Source organism: Calidris pugnax, unplaced genomic scaffold, assembly GCF_001431845.1.
Source record: "Calidris pugnax isolate Ruff unplaced genomic scaffold, ASM143184v1 scaffold12, whole genome shotgun sequence".
NCBI classification, from domain to species: domain Eukaryota; kingdom Metazoa; phylum Chordata; class Aves; order Charadriiformes; family Scolopacidae; genus Calidris; species Calidris pugnax.
This window is the reverse complement of record NW_015090767.1, coordinates 995033-1011865: the sequence shown is the minus strand read 5'-3', so window position 1 is coordinate 1011865 and position 16833 is coordinate 995033. Positions and strand designations below refer to the sequence as shown.

The 16833-nt window shown below is 37.8% G+C and overlaps 1 protein-coding gene across 1 annotated transcript in view; it reads left to right on the top strand.

Annotated features, from left to right (window-relative positions):
- ADGRB3 (adhesion G protein-coupled receptor B3) overlaps nucleotides 1–16833 on the top strand; it is a 450308-nt gene that overhangs the window by 209989 nt on the left and 223486 nt on the right. The window contains exons 10-11 of the mRNA XM_014937019.1: nucleotides 2436–2630; nucleotides 12790–12858. Of these exons, the coding sequence (XP_014792505.1) occupies nucleotides 2436–2630; nucleotides 12790–12858 (264 nt within the window). The remainder of the gene's footprint in view (nucleotides 1–2435; nucleotides 2631–12789; nucleotides 12859–16833) is intronic.

The following is a 16833-nucleotide window of genomic DNA, read 5'->3' as shown; positions in this document are numbered from 1 at the left end:
AAAAGAAAGCAAAATAATCCAATATAAAATAATATGTGGAATAGTTCAACAGCTTTCCTACTGCTGTTTTATACAAGCATAAGAGTGCAGTAGAGTTTTTATGAGAAGTGATCATTTTTGCTGCCGTTGCTGGAATGAAAAGAACTGCTTTGTTATCTCTTAAGCTCCGCCTTCAAGTTGTGTGAGGCCTTCCCCACAGTGCGTCCCGAGGCGTGTGTTAGATTTGGGGGTTCAGCTTTGTGCACTATCTTCTACGTTGTATGTCTTTTGGGCTTGATTAAAGACTCACTGAACATTATTAATCCTCCAAATCTGGAAATACCCGAGTTCTACTACTCTGTGTTACAGTGCTAGCTGATGCTCTTTTCATTTGCTACCCAGGACCAGCGCCTGAGCAGATGAGGCAAATGGCGACATTTCACAGGAAAAAATCACAAATCAAGTTCTTGTTTGCTGCTGCTTGTTCCCGAGAAAAGAGTTCATAATGTTATGTATACACTATCACATCCCTGAATTTCCTCAAATGAGGTTTTTATCCATTTTTCACACCTTTTTCTCCGCTATTATTTTCCTGCAAGATTACTTTCAAAACCTCATTCAAAAATTAATAGAAAGTGCACAAAAGGATTTCTGAAGCTTCTTGACTAATTACTTCTTACCATATTCCGAAGACTGAGGGAGGTATTTCTGCTGAAATATTTGTTTAAAAAAAATCACGTTTTTGATCAGTTCTCCTCACTGAATTTTTTCTTGAAAATATGTGATTGTGCAATTGTGCTTGTACCCCTGTACTCTGGTGTAGAATAGATTCATTCCCTGTCCATGCTGCAGTGGGCAGGCGTTCTCCCAAGTCGTAAGTGTTTCTGGGGACTGGGTAAGCCTGTCGTGGTCCATTACAATCCACAGCTGCCACCATGACCTAAGGCCATAGACATAACTTGAAGCAGACCCTTTACCCAACCCCAGCTGCCTTACATATATCTAGTTTATCTCAAGACCAGTGTACCCAAAGTATGGTCCAGCAGCATGAAAAAAGTATTTAGATCATGTATGTCAGAGGATGATTGTGCTTTTTAAATTGCTTTCATGAAAGTTATTTTGAATCTTTTAATCACTGTGCTATTTTTACTTCATATACTATCCTTTTATTTGTTTGTTGTTTCGTGGTTTTTTTTGAGGAAGCCACACATATCAGCACAAAGTTGCTGGGGGGATCTGGAAGTGACAAAAGGTGTATTTGCACCCTTCGACTTCAGCACCAAATTATGTTACATTAGTCATCCTTCCCTCTGTATGTCAGTAATGTGGCCAAGTTAAAAAGCAATTGAAGGTACATTTACAGAGATGGTGTCAGCATTTTGGTTGCCAATTGCACCAAATTTTCTCTTCAGCCCTCCTGCTTAGAGTGAGCTCTATCTCATTTATCTTTAATTTAGCTTCAACAGCCCTCCTGCTTAGAGTGAGCTCTATCTCGGGTCATTTATCTTTTCTTTAATTTAGCTTCAGTTTGGAAGAACTTGTGTTTATATACATAAATTCATATGCATATTAAAAAAAAAAAAGGTTGTTTAAACCATGCATTCTTTATAGCATTGGCAGGCCATGTGACACCTTTGTGATACACTGTGCATCTTCCTGCAGTGCTGAGTCAGCTTTGAGAATTCCTCAAATCCCCAAGTTCAGCTTCTTTTCAGGGTGATTCTTCTACCAGAATATATGGTTTGGATTACATTTATCTCTGGCCCTGTACAGATCTACTGGGAGAGCTACTGCTAAAGTATGCTCTCTTGACTGATACGTAGGAGAAATTCATAATGTGTTTTGCGTTTCTTGAAAAAAAACAAGCAGGATTGTTCACAGTTAGCACCTTTGTGTTGTTAGCACTACAGAAGAGAGCACCATAATCAGTTTACAGCTAAACCACTGCTCCTGTGTTGACTAGCCAGGATGTTCTGGCAGAGATGAAGGTATATTTCCCTATAGTAAACTACATTATAACAAGGACTGCCTTGGCATTTAAACCTTTCAGAGCTCTTGTTTTTTTAATGAGTGGCAATAGTGGTTGTATGGCTGGGCCTCTGAGGAAGAGCAGTTCCCTGCTCCATCATAGCAGGAGATGCAGTCCAGCCCATGGAGTTAGTTCCTCGGAGAACATGGACGTTGAGAAATTTATTGGTGTTCAAAGTGAACCAAATGGGTGAATCACGACACCTTCAGAATCCTTCAGTATAAAATCCATGATTCTCTGGTAAACGTAATAATTCTGTCATCATGGTCTACTATTTTGTCTTCTCTGTAACAGGATGGACTTTTTAATAAGGGCTTTGATATTTAATGCTATAATAACTTTAATATTTTTAGTTGTGTTTATAATTTGTCATACTTTTTTTCACAGTAAAGTAGGTTCTGATACTCATTTTGTTCTTCTGGTACAGATTAAAGAGCACCTTGCCAAAGGACAGAGGATGTTGGCTGGTGATGGCATGTCCCAAGTAACCAAGACGCTACTGGATTTAACTCAGAGGAAAAACTTTTATGCAGGGGACCTTCTTATTTCTGTGGAAATTCTCAGAAATGTTACAGACACATTTAAAAGAGCAAGTTATATACCTGCATCTGATGGGGTGCAGGTAAGTGAAACATTATAAAGGTATTGTTTAATTGATGGAGTTTATGTCAGTATACTGCATGTCTCCTATTTTACCCCCTGAGGAAATGAAATCTTGTGAATGATAGACATAAAACTTCGTTCACATAAAACTAAGATACAAGTGTAAATAAGAAAAGACTCAACTACATTTAATAGACAACTATCCAAAACAACACAGCAAGTGAAAAATGTAAAATCCTTTGTAAAATTTTCAGTATCTTTCCCTTTCAAGGTTTGGTTTAATTGATAGGGATGTTTTGGCATTTTTTTGCATGAGGCAATTCACTAGTGTTGTTTGTTCTAGTTCATTTCAGTTCAAAAATCTCTCCACAGTGTTTAGTTATGTAATTCTGGCATTGCTTCTTCAGTCCAAATACATAAAGCTCATTAAAATTGCACAGGAGTGATGGATAGTACATTTGATATGAATTTTCTATTTCACATGTTAGATTAACTCTTCTTATGCAAGAGGCCAATTAAAAAATTACCAGGGATAAACCCACTATAATTATTTCCAAATAATGGGCTGCACAACTTATTGTGTAATGTTCATTAAAATAAATATTTCACAGGACTTCCAGATCAGGATATTGGTTTCATCTATATCTGAGAATTTTTGACACTTCTCAGACTGTAGGCGTACTGAAAAAGAGTACTAAGAGGTATACGTATATATTATTTATGAAAAAGAGTGTTTTCTGATCATTCATAAATTAATAATGAAGTTATTAATGTGGGTCATGCGTTCATATTTGTTTGTGTAAAGATAAGCATAGATAATAAATACACTTTTGAGTATCTGCATGGAGATAGTAGAAGTGTCTTGAAAAAGAAAATTTTTCCAGAGTTAAGTTTTCAAGAGCTTGCTGTTATATTTTCAGTTTCCTTGGTTTTCTGTGCACAGAGAAAAATGAACTTCCATATAAATCGTTTATTCTTTGCATTTTGGTTGGTCAATCCTCGTTGTTTTTTTTTAATTGTATAAGAGTCAATATCATTTCCTACTTTCAGTAAGTTTTACTATTAAGTAGGGTGTTATTTCTGAAAAATTTTAACACATTCAGCAGTCTGACAGCCCAATGTGATTTCTTCATGGTTCAGAGGTTCTACAGAACTCTGTGGTAGAACCAGCCTTGAGAAACTGCTCAGCACAAGTGATTTTGTTCATAGGCTTAGCAGATCAGGTCATTTGCAGTTTACAAACATTAGAGAGAATTAGATTATTTTTGCACTAATGACAGTGCCAAAAGTTCTGTTTCTTTCAACAACGTAGAGCTGTTCCCAAAACTTGTAATAGTATTCTGGCAGAATTTGGCAAAACTTATTAGCACTATTTTAATAATTTTTGATTAATCATTTTGAAGTGAAGAACTGAGAAAAGGCAAAAATTGGTAAACAGTATTCTGAAGGTAATAAGGTAGGATTTCTCAAATCAAAGAAATAGCTGTATTTCAGGATTTAGAGGCCTTTATTGGCACAAAAATGCCAATATTCTTCTTTCTGAGGAAGCTTACCAGGGATAAACCCACTATAATTATTTCCAAATAATGGGCTGCACAACTTATTGTGTAATGTTCATTAAAATAAATATTTCACAGGACTTCCAGATCAGGATATTGGTTTCATCTATATCTGAGAATTTTTGACACTTCTCAGACTGTAGGCGTACTGAAAAAGAGTACTAAGAGGTATACGTATATATTATTTATGAAAAAGAGTGTTTTCTGATCATTCATAAATTAATAATGAAGTTATTAATGTGGGTCATGCGTTCATATTTGTTTGTGTAAAGATAAGCATAGATAATAAATACACTTTTGAGTATCTGCATGGAGATAGTAGAAGTGTCTTGAAAAAGAAAATTTTTCCAGACTTAAGTTTTCAAGAGCTTGCTGTTATATTTTCAGTTTCCTTGGTTTTCTGTGCACAGAGAAAAATGAACTTCCACATAAATCATTTATTCTTTGCATTTTGGTTGGTCAATCTTCTTTTTTTTTTTTTTTTTTAATTGTATAAGAGTCAATATCATTTCCTACTTTCAGTAAGTTTTACTATTAAGTAGGGTGTTATTTCTGAAAAATTTTAACACATTCAGCAGTCTGACAGCCCAATGTGATTTCTTCATGGTTCAGAGGTTCTACAGAACTCTGTGGTAGAACCAGCCTTGAGAAACTGCTCAGCACAAGTGATTTTGTTCATAGGCTTAGCAGATCAGGTCATTTGCAGTTTACAAACATTAGAGAGAATTAGATTATTTTTGCACTAATGACAGTGCCAAAAGTTCTGTTTCTTTCAACAACGTAGAGCTGTTCCCAAAACACTTAATAGTATTCTGGCAGAATTTGACAAAAATTATTAGCACTATTTTAATAATTTTTGATTAATCATTTTGAAGTCTTTTTTCAGTGGTGCCCAGTGACAAGAGGAAATGGGTACAAACTTGAATATAAGAGGTTCCACCCAAACATGAGGAGGAACTTCATTCCTGTGAGGGTGGCAGAGCCCTGGAACAGGCCACCCAGAGAAGTGGTGGAGTCTCCTTCTCTGGAGACATTCAAACCCACCTGGACACGTTCCTGTGGGACCTGCTCTGGGTGGCTCAAAGTGAACCAAATGGGTGAATCACGACACCTTCAGAATCCTTCAGTATAAAATCCATGATTCTCTGGTAAACGTAATAATTCTGTCATCATGGTCTACTATTTTGTCTTCTCTGTAACAGGATGGACTTTTTAATAAGGGCTTTGATATTTAATGCTATAATAACTTTAATATTTTTAGTTGTGTTTATAATTTGTCATACTTTTTTTCACAGTAAAGTAGGTTCTGATACTCATTTTGTTCTTCTGGTACAGATTAAAGAGCACCTTGCCAAAGGACAGAGGATGTTGGCTGGTGATGGCATGTCCCAAGTAACCAAGACGCTACTGGATTTAACTCAGAGGAAAAACTTTTATGCAGGGGACCTTCTTATTTCTGTGGAAATTCTCAGAAATGTTACAGACACATTTAAAAGAGCAAGTTATATACCTGCATCTGATGGGGTGCAGGTAAGTGAAACATTATAAAGGTATTGTTTAATTGATGGAGTTTATGTCAGTATACTGCATGTCTCCTATTTTACCCCCTGAGGAAATGAAATCTTGTGAATGATAGACATAAAACTTCGTTCACATAAAACTAAGATACAAGTGTAAATAAGAAAAGACTCAACTACATTTAATAGACAACTATCCAAAACAACACAGCAAGTGAAAAATGTAAAATCCTTTGTAAAATTTTCAGTATCTTTCCCTTTCAAGGTTTGGTTTAATTGATAGGGATGTTTTGGCATTTTTTTGCATGAGGCAATTCACTAGTGTTGTTTGTTCTAGTTCATTTCAGTTCAAAAATCTCTCCACAGTGTTTAGTTATGTAATTCTGGCATTGCTTCTTCAGTCCAAATACATAAAGCTCATTAAAATTGCACAGGAGTGATGGATAGTACATTTGATATGAATTTTCTATTTCACATGTTAGATTAACTCTTCTTATGCAAGAGGCCAATTAAAAAACTACCAGGGATAAACCCACTATAATTATTTCCAAATAATGGGCTGCACAACTTATTGTGTAATGTTCATTAAAATAAATATTTCACAGGACTTCCAGATCAGGATATTGGTTTCATCTATATCTGAGAATTTTTGACACTTCTCAGACTGTAGGCGTACTGAAAAAGAGTACTAAGAGGTATACGTATATATTATTTATGAAAAAGAGTGTTTTCTGATCATTCATAAATTAATAATGAAGTTATTAATGTGGGTCATGCGTTCATATTTGTTTGTGTAAAGATAAGCATAGATAATAAATACACTTTTGAGTATCTGCATGGAGATAGTAGAAGTGTCTTGAAAAAGAAAATTTTTCCAGAGTTAAGTTTTCAAGAGCTTGCTGTTATATTTTCAGTTTCCTTGGTTTTCTGTGCACAGAGAAAAATGAACTTCCATATAAATCGTTTATTCTTTGCATTTTGGTTGGTCAATCCTCGTTGTTTTTTTTTAATTGTATAAGAGTCAATATCATTTCCTACTTTCAGTAAGTTTTACTATTAAGTAGGGTGTTATTTCTGAAAAATTTTAACACATTCAGCAGTCTGACAGCCCAATGTGATTTCTTCATGGTTCAGAGGTTCTACAGAACTCTGTGGTAGAACCAGCCTTGAGAAACTGCTCAGCACAAGTGATTTTGTTCATAGGCTTAGCAGATCAGGTCATTTGCAGTTTACAAACATTAGAGAGAATTAGATTATTTTTGCACTAATGACAGTGCCAAAAGTTCTGTTTCTTTCAACAACGTAGAGCTGTTCCCAAAACTTGTAATAGCATTCTGGCAGAATTTGGCAAAACTTATTAGCACTATTTTAATAATTTTTGATTAATCATTTTGAAGTGAAGAACTGAGAAAAGGCAAAAATTGGTAAACAGTATTCTGAAGGTAATAAGGTAGGATTTCTCAAATCAAAGAAATAGCTGTATTTCAGGATTTAGAGGCCTTTATTGGCACAAAAATGCCAATATTCTTCTTTCTGAGGAAGCTCTGTGTCCTGTTCTAATTCCATTATGGTTTTTGCACTTGATAAAGAGTAGAATTTCTTAGGTGTTAGTTTTTTTTGTTCTCAAGTAATTCTCAGGAAAGCATGAGTGATGTTTATCATTTCACATGATGTCAGAAAAGTAGATTATGAATTATGGGTAATAGTATTTTCAAAGGTCCGTACAAAATCAACATTTCCACCTCCAATAAAACCGAGGAAGGAAAAGTATATATGTCAGAGTATATTTTTTTCTTATACATTCAATCTATTTGGATAGTTCCACTATTGTCTGCAATCTCTGGCTTATATCCAGTATTGATATTCATTAATAGTGCAAAAGATGTGATTCAGGGACTCCATAACAAAAAGAATGAACAGAAAAGTGAGATCAGATTTGAAAATTTCTGGCTAATTACTCAAAATGAAGATGCTGCTACCTGATAAAATGACATTTGTTTGGGCAGACAGATACCAAGGGCAAAACAAAGCTTCTAAAGTATGCATCTCTAGTGCCAATTGATTTATTATATGACTGTTTTTCTTTTTTTCATATTTTAACCTTTTTTTGGCAACAATATTTGTGTATACATTACATATATAGTGTCAGGAAGAAAAATAAGCATGTATGAGTCAGTTAAGCACTATGGAAGGTGTCCTGCATCGGTGACTAAAACCAGCAGTAGAGTAGCAGAAATAGTGGAAGACGAGTCATGCAATTATCCTACAAGCAAGGGCTTTCTCTTAATATGGGAATGACTTGAAAATGCACTAGGGCTATGAGATGAACATTGTGATACTACTTGTGATGAGAGACTTGGGTCTATTTAGTCTGGAGAAGAGAAGGCTGAGGAAGGATCTGATCAACACCTATAAATAATTAAAGGGAGGGTGTCAAGAAGATGGGGCCGGTCTTTTTTCAGTGGTGCCCAGTGACAAAAGGAAATGGGCACAAACTTGAATATAAGAGGTTCCACCCAAACATGAGGAGGAACTTCTTTCCTGTGAGGGTGGCAGAGCACTGGAAGAGGCTGCCTGGAGAAGTGGTGGAGTCTCCTTCTCTGGAGACATTCCAAACCCACCTGGACACGTTCCTGTGCTGCCTGCTTTGGGTGGACCTGCTCTGGCAGGGGGTTGGACTAGATGATCTCCAGAGGTTGCTTCCAACCCCATAGCATTTTGTGTTTCTGTGTAAGAAGGATGCTACCTAGTATATAACTGAAATTTTAAATAAGCATAATATAAACAACGTTTTGGGACACTTTCCAAAACTGATCTAGGAGTGCTTTAAATACCTTGCAAGGACAGGCTGGCAGGAAAGGAGCTACCTTTCAGGACAGGATGGCAAAGTCAGTTGTACAATCCTCTGGTCCAGCGACCAACAGGAAAGGAGGTTTGTCCCCAAAGAATTTGGAGCAGTATAATCCCATTTGTATTAACCACAGGGAGCACTGCTCTCAGTCAGGGATTAACAGGATTGCCCGATGCCTTTTCCCCCCCATTTCCCCCCCAGCCCCCCAGCACACACACTCCTTAATCTGAAGTCTCAAAGTGGAGGTGACTTAAGGCTATCCATTCATTCCTCCTAGGGAGGAATTCTTTTCTGGCTGTATAAAAAGATTTATGACAGCTTTATTCCTACAGAGAGGGTCAAAGAACTTGGACTGAAACAGAGAACTGCAGCCATTGTATTACAGAATAAAAACAGTGAAAGGAAGGAAATGAAATTAGGAAAGCATGGTTGTCCGTTCCTGACTGTAACTGGCATTATCCTCAGAAAGGCCTGGGAAAAAAATAAATGACTTCAAAATTTGGCTCTGGCTGTCACAACATTTTCTATAGTGGCCAGTTCAGTGATACGTAAGCCCTGCCAGGAAGGAGCTCCATTCTACAAGGACGTCCAGTGTTTACTGCACCAATACTGTGAGATTGCACCCATCATGCTTCTAAAATGTAGCCTTCTTACCCGTCAGTCATTGCACCAAAGGGCAAGGTTGTTTCCTGCAGAATTAATGCAATGAACGAGAAGAGTGAAAGGAGGTGAAAGGCTTTTTAACCTCTATTCTCCTGGCACATTTTTGGATTGCACCACATATCTATTCATTACTGGAGCAGCCAAGCCATTTAATCACCTCTCTCTTTAATTCACAAAGCAACAGTATTGCTGACTGAAAAATCTTCCTACATCTCAGCCTCCAGTGCCACCATCAATCTGGCACCAACCAGGGGTAGAAATAGAGAAAAAAAAAAAAAAAGATCTCAACAAGCAAGATATTACTGGATCACAGAATCCCATGGGGTTGGAAGGGACCTCTGGAGATCATCCAGTCCAACCCCCTGCCAAAGCTGGGCCACCCAGAGCAGGTCCCACAGGAACGTGTCCAGGTGGATTTGAATGTCTCCAGAGAAGGAGACTCCACCACCTCCCTGGGCAGCCTCTTCCAGGGCTCTGCCACCCTCACAGGAAAGAAGTTCCTCCTCATGTTTGGGTGGAACTTGTTATATTCAAGTTTGTGCCCATTTCCTCTTGTCCTGTCACTGGGAACCGCTGAAAAAATATTCTTGTCACTATGTTCATATACCTAATTTATGAAATATTGGCAAGTACCGAGTATATATATAAATCAGTTATTTCTCATCTTTTATTTGTGCTTGAGTCTAGGATTATTTACAAGCTTTTTCACATATATTTCTATTAATTATTGGTTATTTTAATGCTTAATGCTTTTCATGTAACTAAAATAAACATAAAATTTAATGAACACATAGCATTATTAGGAAAAATATGTAATTTATCATCTGCAAGAAACCTTTATACCTCCTGAGTGTTTTTCAGGCAACCATCTAAGCTCCTCTGGGATAGATCTCATCACATGGACATGGATACTTTTTGCAATTAAGGCTTAGACTTTTTCTGCTCAGGAATTGCTGGCTGCAATGTATTGGAAAACTGGCTTTAAAGCAGGCTGTTAGTGTGGTAATTGATGCCACGCTGAGCTCCACGCTGCTGCAGCTGGGCTGCTGCTGACAGTCTAGCAAGTTCAGCTTGGCTAAAATCTCTGTCCACTGCATCTCCGTGGTGTTACACTGGAAAAGTGCAGAACTATTGTGCTTGAAAAAGTGTTTTCCTCAGGCAAAGTCCCCTTATGGCTGACTCTACCTAGTAGAACTCTTTGCCAACATCATAATGTCCTGCAGTAGATGTGGTTATAGTGCCATAAAGCTGCTTTGGCCAGTAGAGATTATTTTACCTGGGGGACCAATAAAGCTGTATATTTTTCCTAGCTGAAATTGCGTTTACACAATTACGATTTGCCAAAGTAACTCTTTTCAGTATGCTTTATTTTGCTGCTACATACCTGAAAAATATGGAAGGTATTTTTGGTATATAGGCAATATATAGCTACATTTTCCTCTTCATATCTTCAGCTCGACTGGAAATTTCTCTTCTGTATCATTGCAAATTGGATGAAACCATGAGAAGACTTTTCTTTTATGTCCTGTCTTTAATCCTTATCATCCCATCCCAATGCATACTTGTCATTTTTACGGGAGTTCGCTGGGCCATTTCCTTTCTTTTCATGAAGTTCTTTATTACTGAAGCTTACTGATATTTTGCTACTGACTTCAGTGAGCAAAGAATTGTGCCCTCATTCATATACAGGATTATTTTGCCCAAGTTCACTGAAGTGTCAGTCACCTCTATAATAAACTTCCCAAGTCAAAGCAAATTTTATTCATGGAAATTTTATGGCTAACATAATTAACTTCCTAATGATGAGGCCTCTCATGATGAGGTATCCTCTCGCTTGTCAAGTGGTTAGCGTTAGGACTAGATTTAACTGGCAAAAATGTTTTTATGTAAAAATAGTTTCCATGTAAAACAGTTTTCACAAGTTTTATTCAATTTTATATCCTACAATGTTTTACTTACATGGTTTTGAGACATCGAAGGTTTATGTGGTATCTCAGATTTTGAAATTAATGTCTTTTCAAGCACAACCCCAGTATCGATAGTACACCAAGGGTGGAAGTTATTCCTGCTCTCATTTCAGTCACTGTGCAGTCGAATGCTTTGTACTTTCAGTACACAGAATAACAAAATCACAGAATCACAGAATGCTATGGGGTTGGAAGGGACCTCTGGAGATCATCTAGTCCAACCCCCTGCCAGAGCAGGGTCACCCAGAGCAGGTCCCACAGGAACCTGTCCAGGTGGGTTTGAATGTCTCCAGAGAAGGAGACTCCACCACTTCTCTGGGTGGCCTGTTCCAGGGCTCTGCCACCCTGACAGGGAAGAAGTTCCTCCTCATGTTTGGGTGGAACCTCTTATATTCAAGTTTGTGCCCATTTCCTCTTGTCCTGTCACTGGGCACCACTGAAAAAAGACTGCCCCCATTCTCTAATGCGTATAAATACTTAAAGGGTGGGTGTCAGGAGGAAGGGGCCCGTCTTTTTTCATTGATGCCCAGTGACGGGACAAGAAGAAATGGGCATAAACTTGAATATAAGAAGATCCATCTAAACATGAGGAGTAACTTCTTCACTTTGAGGGTGGCAGAGCCCTGGAACAGGCTGCCCAGGGAGGTGGTGGAGTCTCCATTTCTGGAGAGAATAAATACTTAAAAGGTGGGTGTCAGGAGGAGGGGGCCTGTCTTTTTTCATTGATGCCACTTAAAGGGTGGGTGTCAGGAGGAAGGGGCCCGTCTTTTTTCATTGATGCCCAGTGACGGGACAAGAAGAAATGGGCATAAACTTGAATATAAGAAGATCCATCTAAACATGAGGAGTAACTTCTTCACTTTGAGGGTGGCAGAGCCCTGGAACAGGCTGCCCAGGGAGGTGGTGGAGTCTCCATTTCTGGAGAGAAGTTCTAAAGAGTTCAAAACCCTTCTGGACTCGTTCCAGTGCAACCTGCTCTGGGTGGACCTGCTTTAGCAGGGAGCTGGACTAGATGAAGACAAGAAGAAATGGGCATAAACTTGAATATGAGAAGATCCATCTAAACAGGAGGAGTAACTTCTTCACTTGGAGGGTGGCAGAGCCCTGGAACAGGCTGCCCAGGGAGGTGGTGGAGTCTCCATCTCTGGAGAGCAGTTCTAAAGAGTTCAAAACCCTTCTGGACTCGTTCCTGTGCAACCTGCTCTGGGTGGACCTGCTTTGGCAGGGAGCTGGACTAGATGATCTCCAGAGGTCCCTTCCAACCCCAGAGCATTCTGTGTAATTTTAAAACAGAACGCCCTTCCAACCCCATAGCATTCTGTGTAATTTTAAAACAGAACACATCTGTCACATCTAGAAGTTTAGCAAGTTAAAACTTTTCCTATTTTATACACAGCAATAGTATAGAACCTAATTATATGGCCAGAATTGAACAATTAACCATAAAATATATGTCTTTTTATCAGTCTAATGTTATTTTCTCACCTGTTTCACTGACAGAAAATAGGCTGCAGAACTGCATTGTAATAAAGGAAAACTTTCTTAATGTTAACTTAAGGATATGATTGTTTATGTCATTGAAAGTAATTTTACTTTGTCTTTTATTTAATTGATTCTTCAGAACTTCTTTCAAATCATTAGTAACCTCTTAGATGAAGAAAACAAAGAGAAATGGGAAGATGCACAACAGGTAAGGTTGTTTAAAATTCAAATGAAACTGATTTTTTGCTTGTATATAATTATTTCCTATATGCTTATACCAAGAACAATATAGGACGATACTAATATTTATGTTCATTAACATGACCATAGGCCGTCAAATTTATTCAGATACAAATAACAGTGATGATGGGGATTGGCAGATAATTACGTACAGAGAAAAAATTTTGAAAGTAGTCAAAGGCAGGGAAACATTTCTATATGAGGAATGATTATACAAAACAAGATATTTCAGTATGAAAAAAAGTCAACTGCACTCATGTGCAATAAAAGCTTTTAAAATCAGGAGTGGATTGGAGAATGTGATGCAGGAAGGATTAGTCTTTTCACTTGTGCTTCTTGTAAAATATTTCAAGGACATCAAATAGTGGCAGATTCAGAATGAATACTAAGAGATACTTTCTCTACAGAAAGTCAGGTTGTAGAACTTCCTGCCGCTGAAAGTACACAAGGTTAAAAAGGGAGATAGACTAAATAATGAAAGAAAAATCAGTATAGTACTGTTCATGGAAAGACCATGTTTTTGCTTAAGGAAATCCTTTAGCAAAAAAGTGCTAAAGGCTGGCTAAGAATTCCAAAAGAAGTATTACTGGGTGGATGCTTTATACTCTTTCTTAGACATCTGCGATTTGCCATTCTCAAAGGCAAAAAAATGGCTTACACATCTTTGTTCTGCTCTTTTATGGTCATTGCCACTGCGTTGTATAGGTATTTGAAATTTCTTCCTTTTTAATGTGGTTCTTAATAATTCAATAGGTGTTTCATGGTCTTTGAAGGTATAACTTCTTTTTTGTAAGCTCTTATTTATAACATGACTAAGAAAGGGAAGATCGTGACTTTCCACTACAACAGACAAAATGTGTCATTTGCTCTGGTGGTGGTTGATGAAAGCAGCAAAATCACGTGTATGTGGGCAGTTTCCGTAAGAAACAGCACCAAGACTGAGGACACAATATGAAGCAGCTATTTTAGCCCCACTAATGAAGAGACAGGATAACACTCCTCATGTTACCAACCTTGTCTTCTCCTACCTCCACCCTGCCTGTTTGCCCATGCTGTGTCCACCATCTGTCCCACGAAGATCAGGGGATGACTGCACCTGGGAAAAAAGGATGAGAACACCGAAGTAAAAGAGGGAACAACAAATTTCCAGTTCTCTCCCTTCATTGCTGGTGGTAGAAGAAACAGCTTTGAAAAAGGGAGAAGAGACCAGTTATTTCTTCTTTTCTGTAGCTCCTTCTCTCTGCCTGGAGTAGAGCACTGCTTGGCAGGCAGGAACCCAAGCAAGCACCGAGGTGACCTCAATGCAGGACAAAGCTGAGGAATTCCCTAAATCTCAGACTCCTGAGCTATGGCACCCAAAGGAACCATACCACTCTTCTGGTTCCTGTTCTTGGGAATTTACACAAACTATCTGAAACTACTGAAGCAAGTAGCTCTTCATTCCAGCTAGGATGGATGAGCTGGACTCCTAAGTACTTATAGATTCTTGTTTTCCTTCAGTATTGAAACAAAAAAAAAATCCTACGCAAAATATTATTTTCTATCATATCTTGCAGAAAACACTGAAACATTATGGTTAAATCGAATGGGATTTTAAAACAGAAATTATATTATTTGAACTCACTACAAACTGTGTGAAGTCTTTTTTAGTTTTTATGTCAAAATTAAGATAAGAATGGAACTGGAAAAGAATGTGCACAAGTCAGTATGTGCTGTGAATGCAATCCAGTGAAAACACTACCGACTCGTTTAAAAAGAGTCAAGGTGACTCTGTTTCTGGTTCAGCCACTCAGCTGACTTTTGCTTGGTAATGAAACATTGCAAACCAAGGGGCAGTTTAACCAACTTTTTTTTGCCAGCTTCCACGGTTTTCGTGGACTCCACAGCTACTGTTAGCATAGATCTCTTAGCCTGTTTTCTGGCTTCTTTGCTGTAAAGAAAATGTTGCTCACTGTCAGCAAATTGCTGACTTTCTATCAAGTATACAGCTGCAATGCCTCAGCACATCCTTTTCTCTAGATGAAATGCCAGCAGTTGATACCATTAATTACAGGTTATGTAGCATTCAGATAAGCAGCACTCACTTTAATACTTGCCTTTTGTTAAGAGCCGATGTAAGGCACTGCACACAGGAAACCACTTTAAGTCCACAGTGTGTGAGTTTATACTGATGTTTCAAAACACGGGAGCTATTCTGCATATTCTTCATCACCATCTGCTAGCATCCTATTGATTAACCAGTACTTCACAAGTATAAAAAATCCTACGCAAAATATTATTTTCTATCATATCTTGCAGAAAACACTGAAACATTATGGTTAAATCGAATGGGATTTTAAAACAGAAATTATATTATTTGAACTCACTACAAACTGTGTGAAGTCTTTTTTAGTTTTTATGTCAAAATTAAGATAAGAATGGAACTGGAAAAGAATGTGCACAAGTCAGTATGTGCTGTGAATGCAATCCAGTGAAAACACTACCGACTCGTTTAAAAAGAGTCAAGGTGACTCTGTTTCTGGTTCAGCCACTCAGCTGACTTTTGCTTGGTAATGAAACATTGCAAACCAAGGGGCAGTTTAACCAACTTTTTTTTGCCAGCTTCCACGGTTTTCGTGGACTCCACAGCTACTGTTAGCATAGATCTCTTAGCCTGTTTTCTGGCTGCTTTGCTGTAAAGAAAATGTTGCTCACTGTCAGCAAATTGCTGACTTTCTATCAAGTATACAGCTGCAATGCCTCAGCACATCCTTTTCTCTAGATGAAATGCCAGCAGTTGATACCATTAATTACAGGTTATGTAGCATTCAGATAAGCAGCACTCACTTTAAGACTTGCCTTTTGTTAAGAGCCGATGTAAGGCACTGCACACAGGAAACCACTTTAAGTCCACAGTGTGTGAGTTTATACTGATGTTTCAAAACACGGGAGCTATTCTGCATATTCTTCATCACCATCTGCTAGCATCCTATTGATTAACCAGTGCTTCAGAAGTATAAAAATGAAGAGTACCTCTATAACACTGACTCTTCAACAGCTTCTGCTGAAGTTACTGCGATAAAATTTTATGTGCAAGAACAAGGGTGAAAAAATCTTTTCACTGAGATTTATCCTCAGTACATAATCTGGGAGTGTGTGTGCTATGAATGAGGTGGATGCAAAACCCACATGTACTGCCTCAGTAACTTATCAGGAAAATGGAAATTCAGTCTCCTTTACCTGAAGCAGCATTTGCAACCTGTTTGGATCATAAACATCACAGCAAATTCTTCATAAAGATGGTATTGCTGCCCTGTCTTTCAGAGAAAGATCCATGTAGGAAACAAAGCACAATGTGTAATTCTCTGTCTTGAACCAAGCAGCCATGGATCTAGACAGATAAAGCAAGGTGAAGATGGAGTGCAGCATGATGGAATTTATAGCATTTTTTAGAGTCTGAAGTCCCAATAGTGGAACGAATGGATTGGATGTTTCTCATAGATTTGAAATTTGGACATCTCACCGATATGAAGAAAAAAGCACCACGAAGAGGTCGTCCATTCTTTTTCTGTTGCAGAATACTGTATTACTGAAAATTGTCCTGTTCATAACACACTATAACAACCAAAAATGACTTTTTAATGTATGTGATATGAGCAGAATTTTTATGCTTCATGATAACTGTTTTGACCTTTAATGCAGTTTTGATGATGCATCATTATTGTTGAATATAACAATTTATAATGTTTTTGTGATCATGGGAGCTTACAGCTTTGCAAATAAATTAGATTAGAAATGTGCTAGTCCTGACCATTTTGAAAGTCGTATTGAGAGGCTGCATTAGCAATGCAAAGGCTACTGCAATTTATTTTAGTTTACTGTGTCCTGTACTGGGCTCCCCAGTACAAGACATGGGCATAATGGAACAATTCCAGCAAAGAACCAGGAAAATGTTTAGGGGACT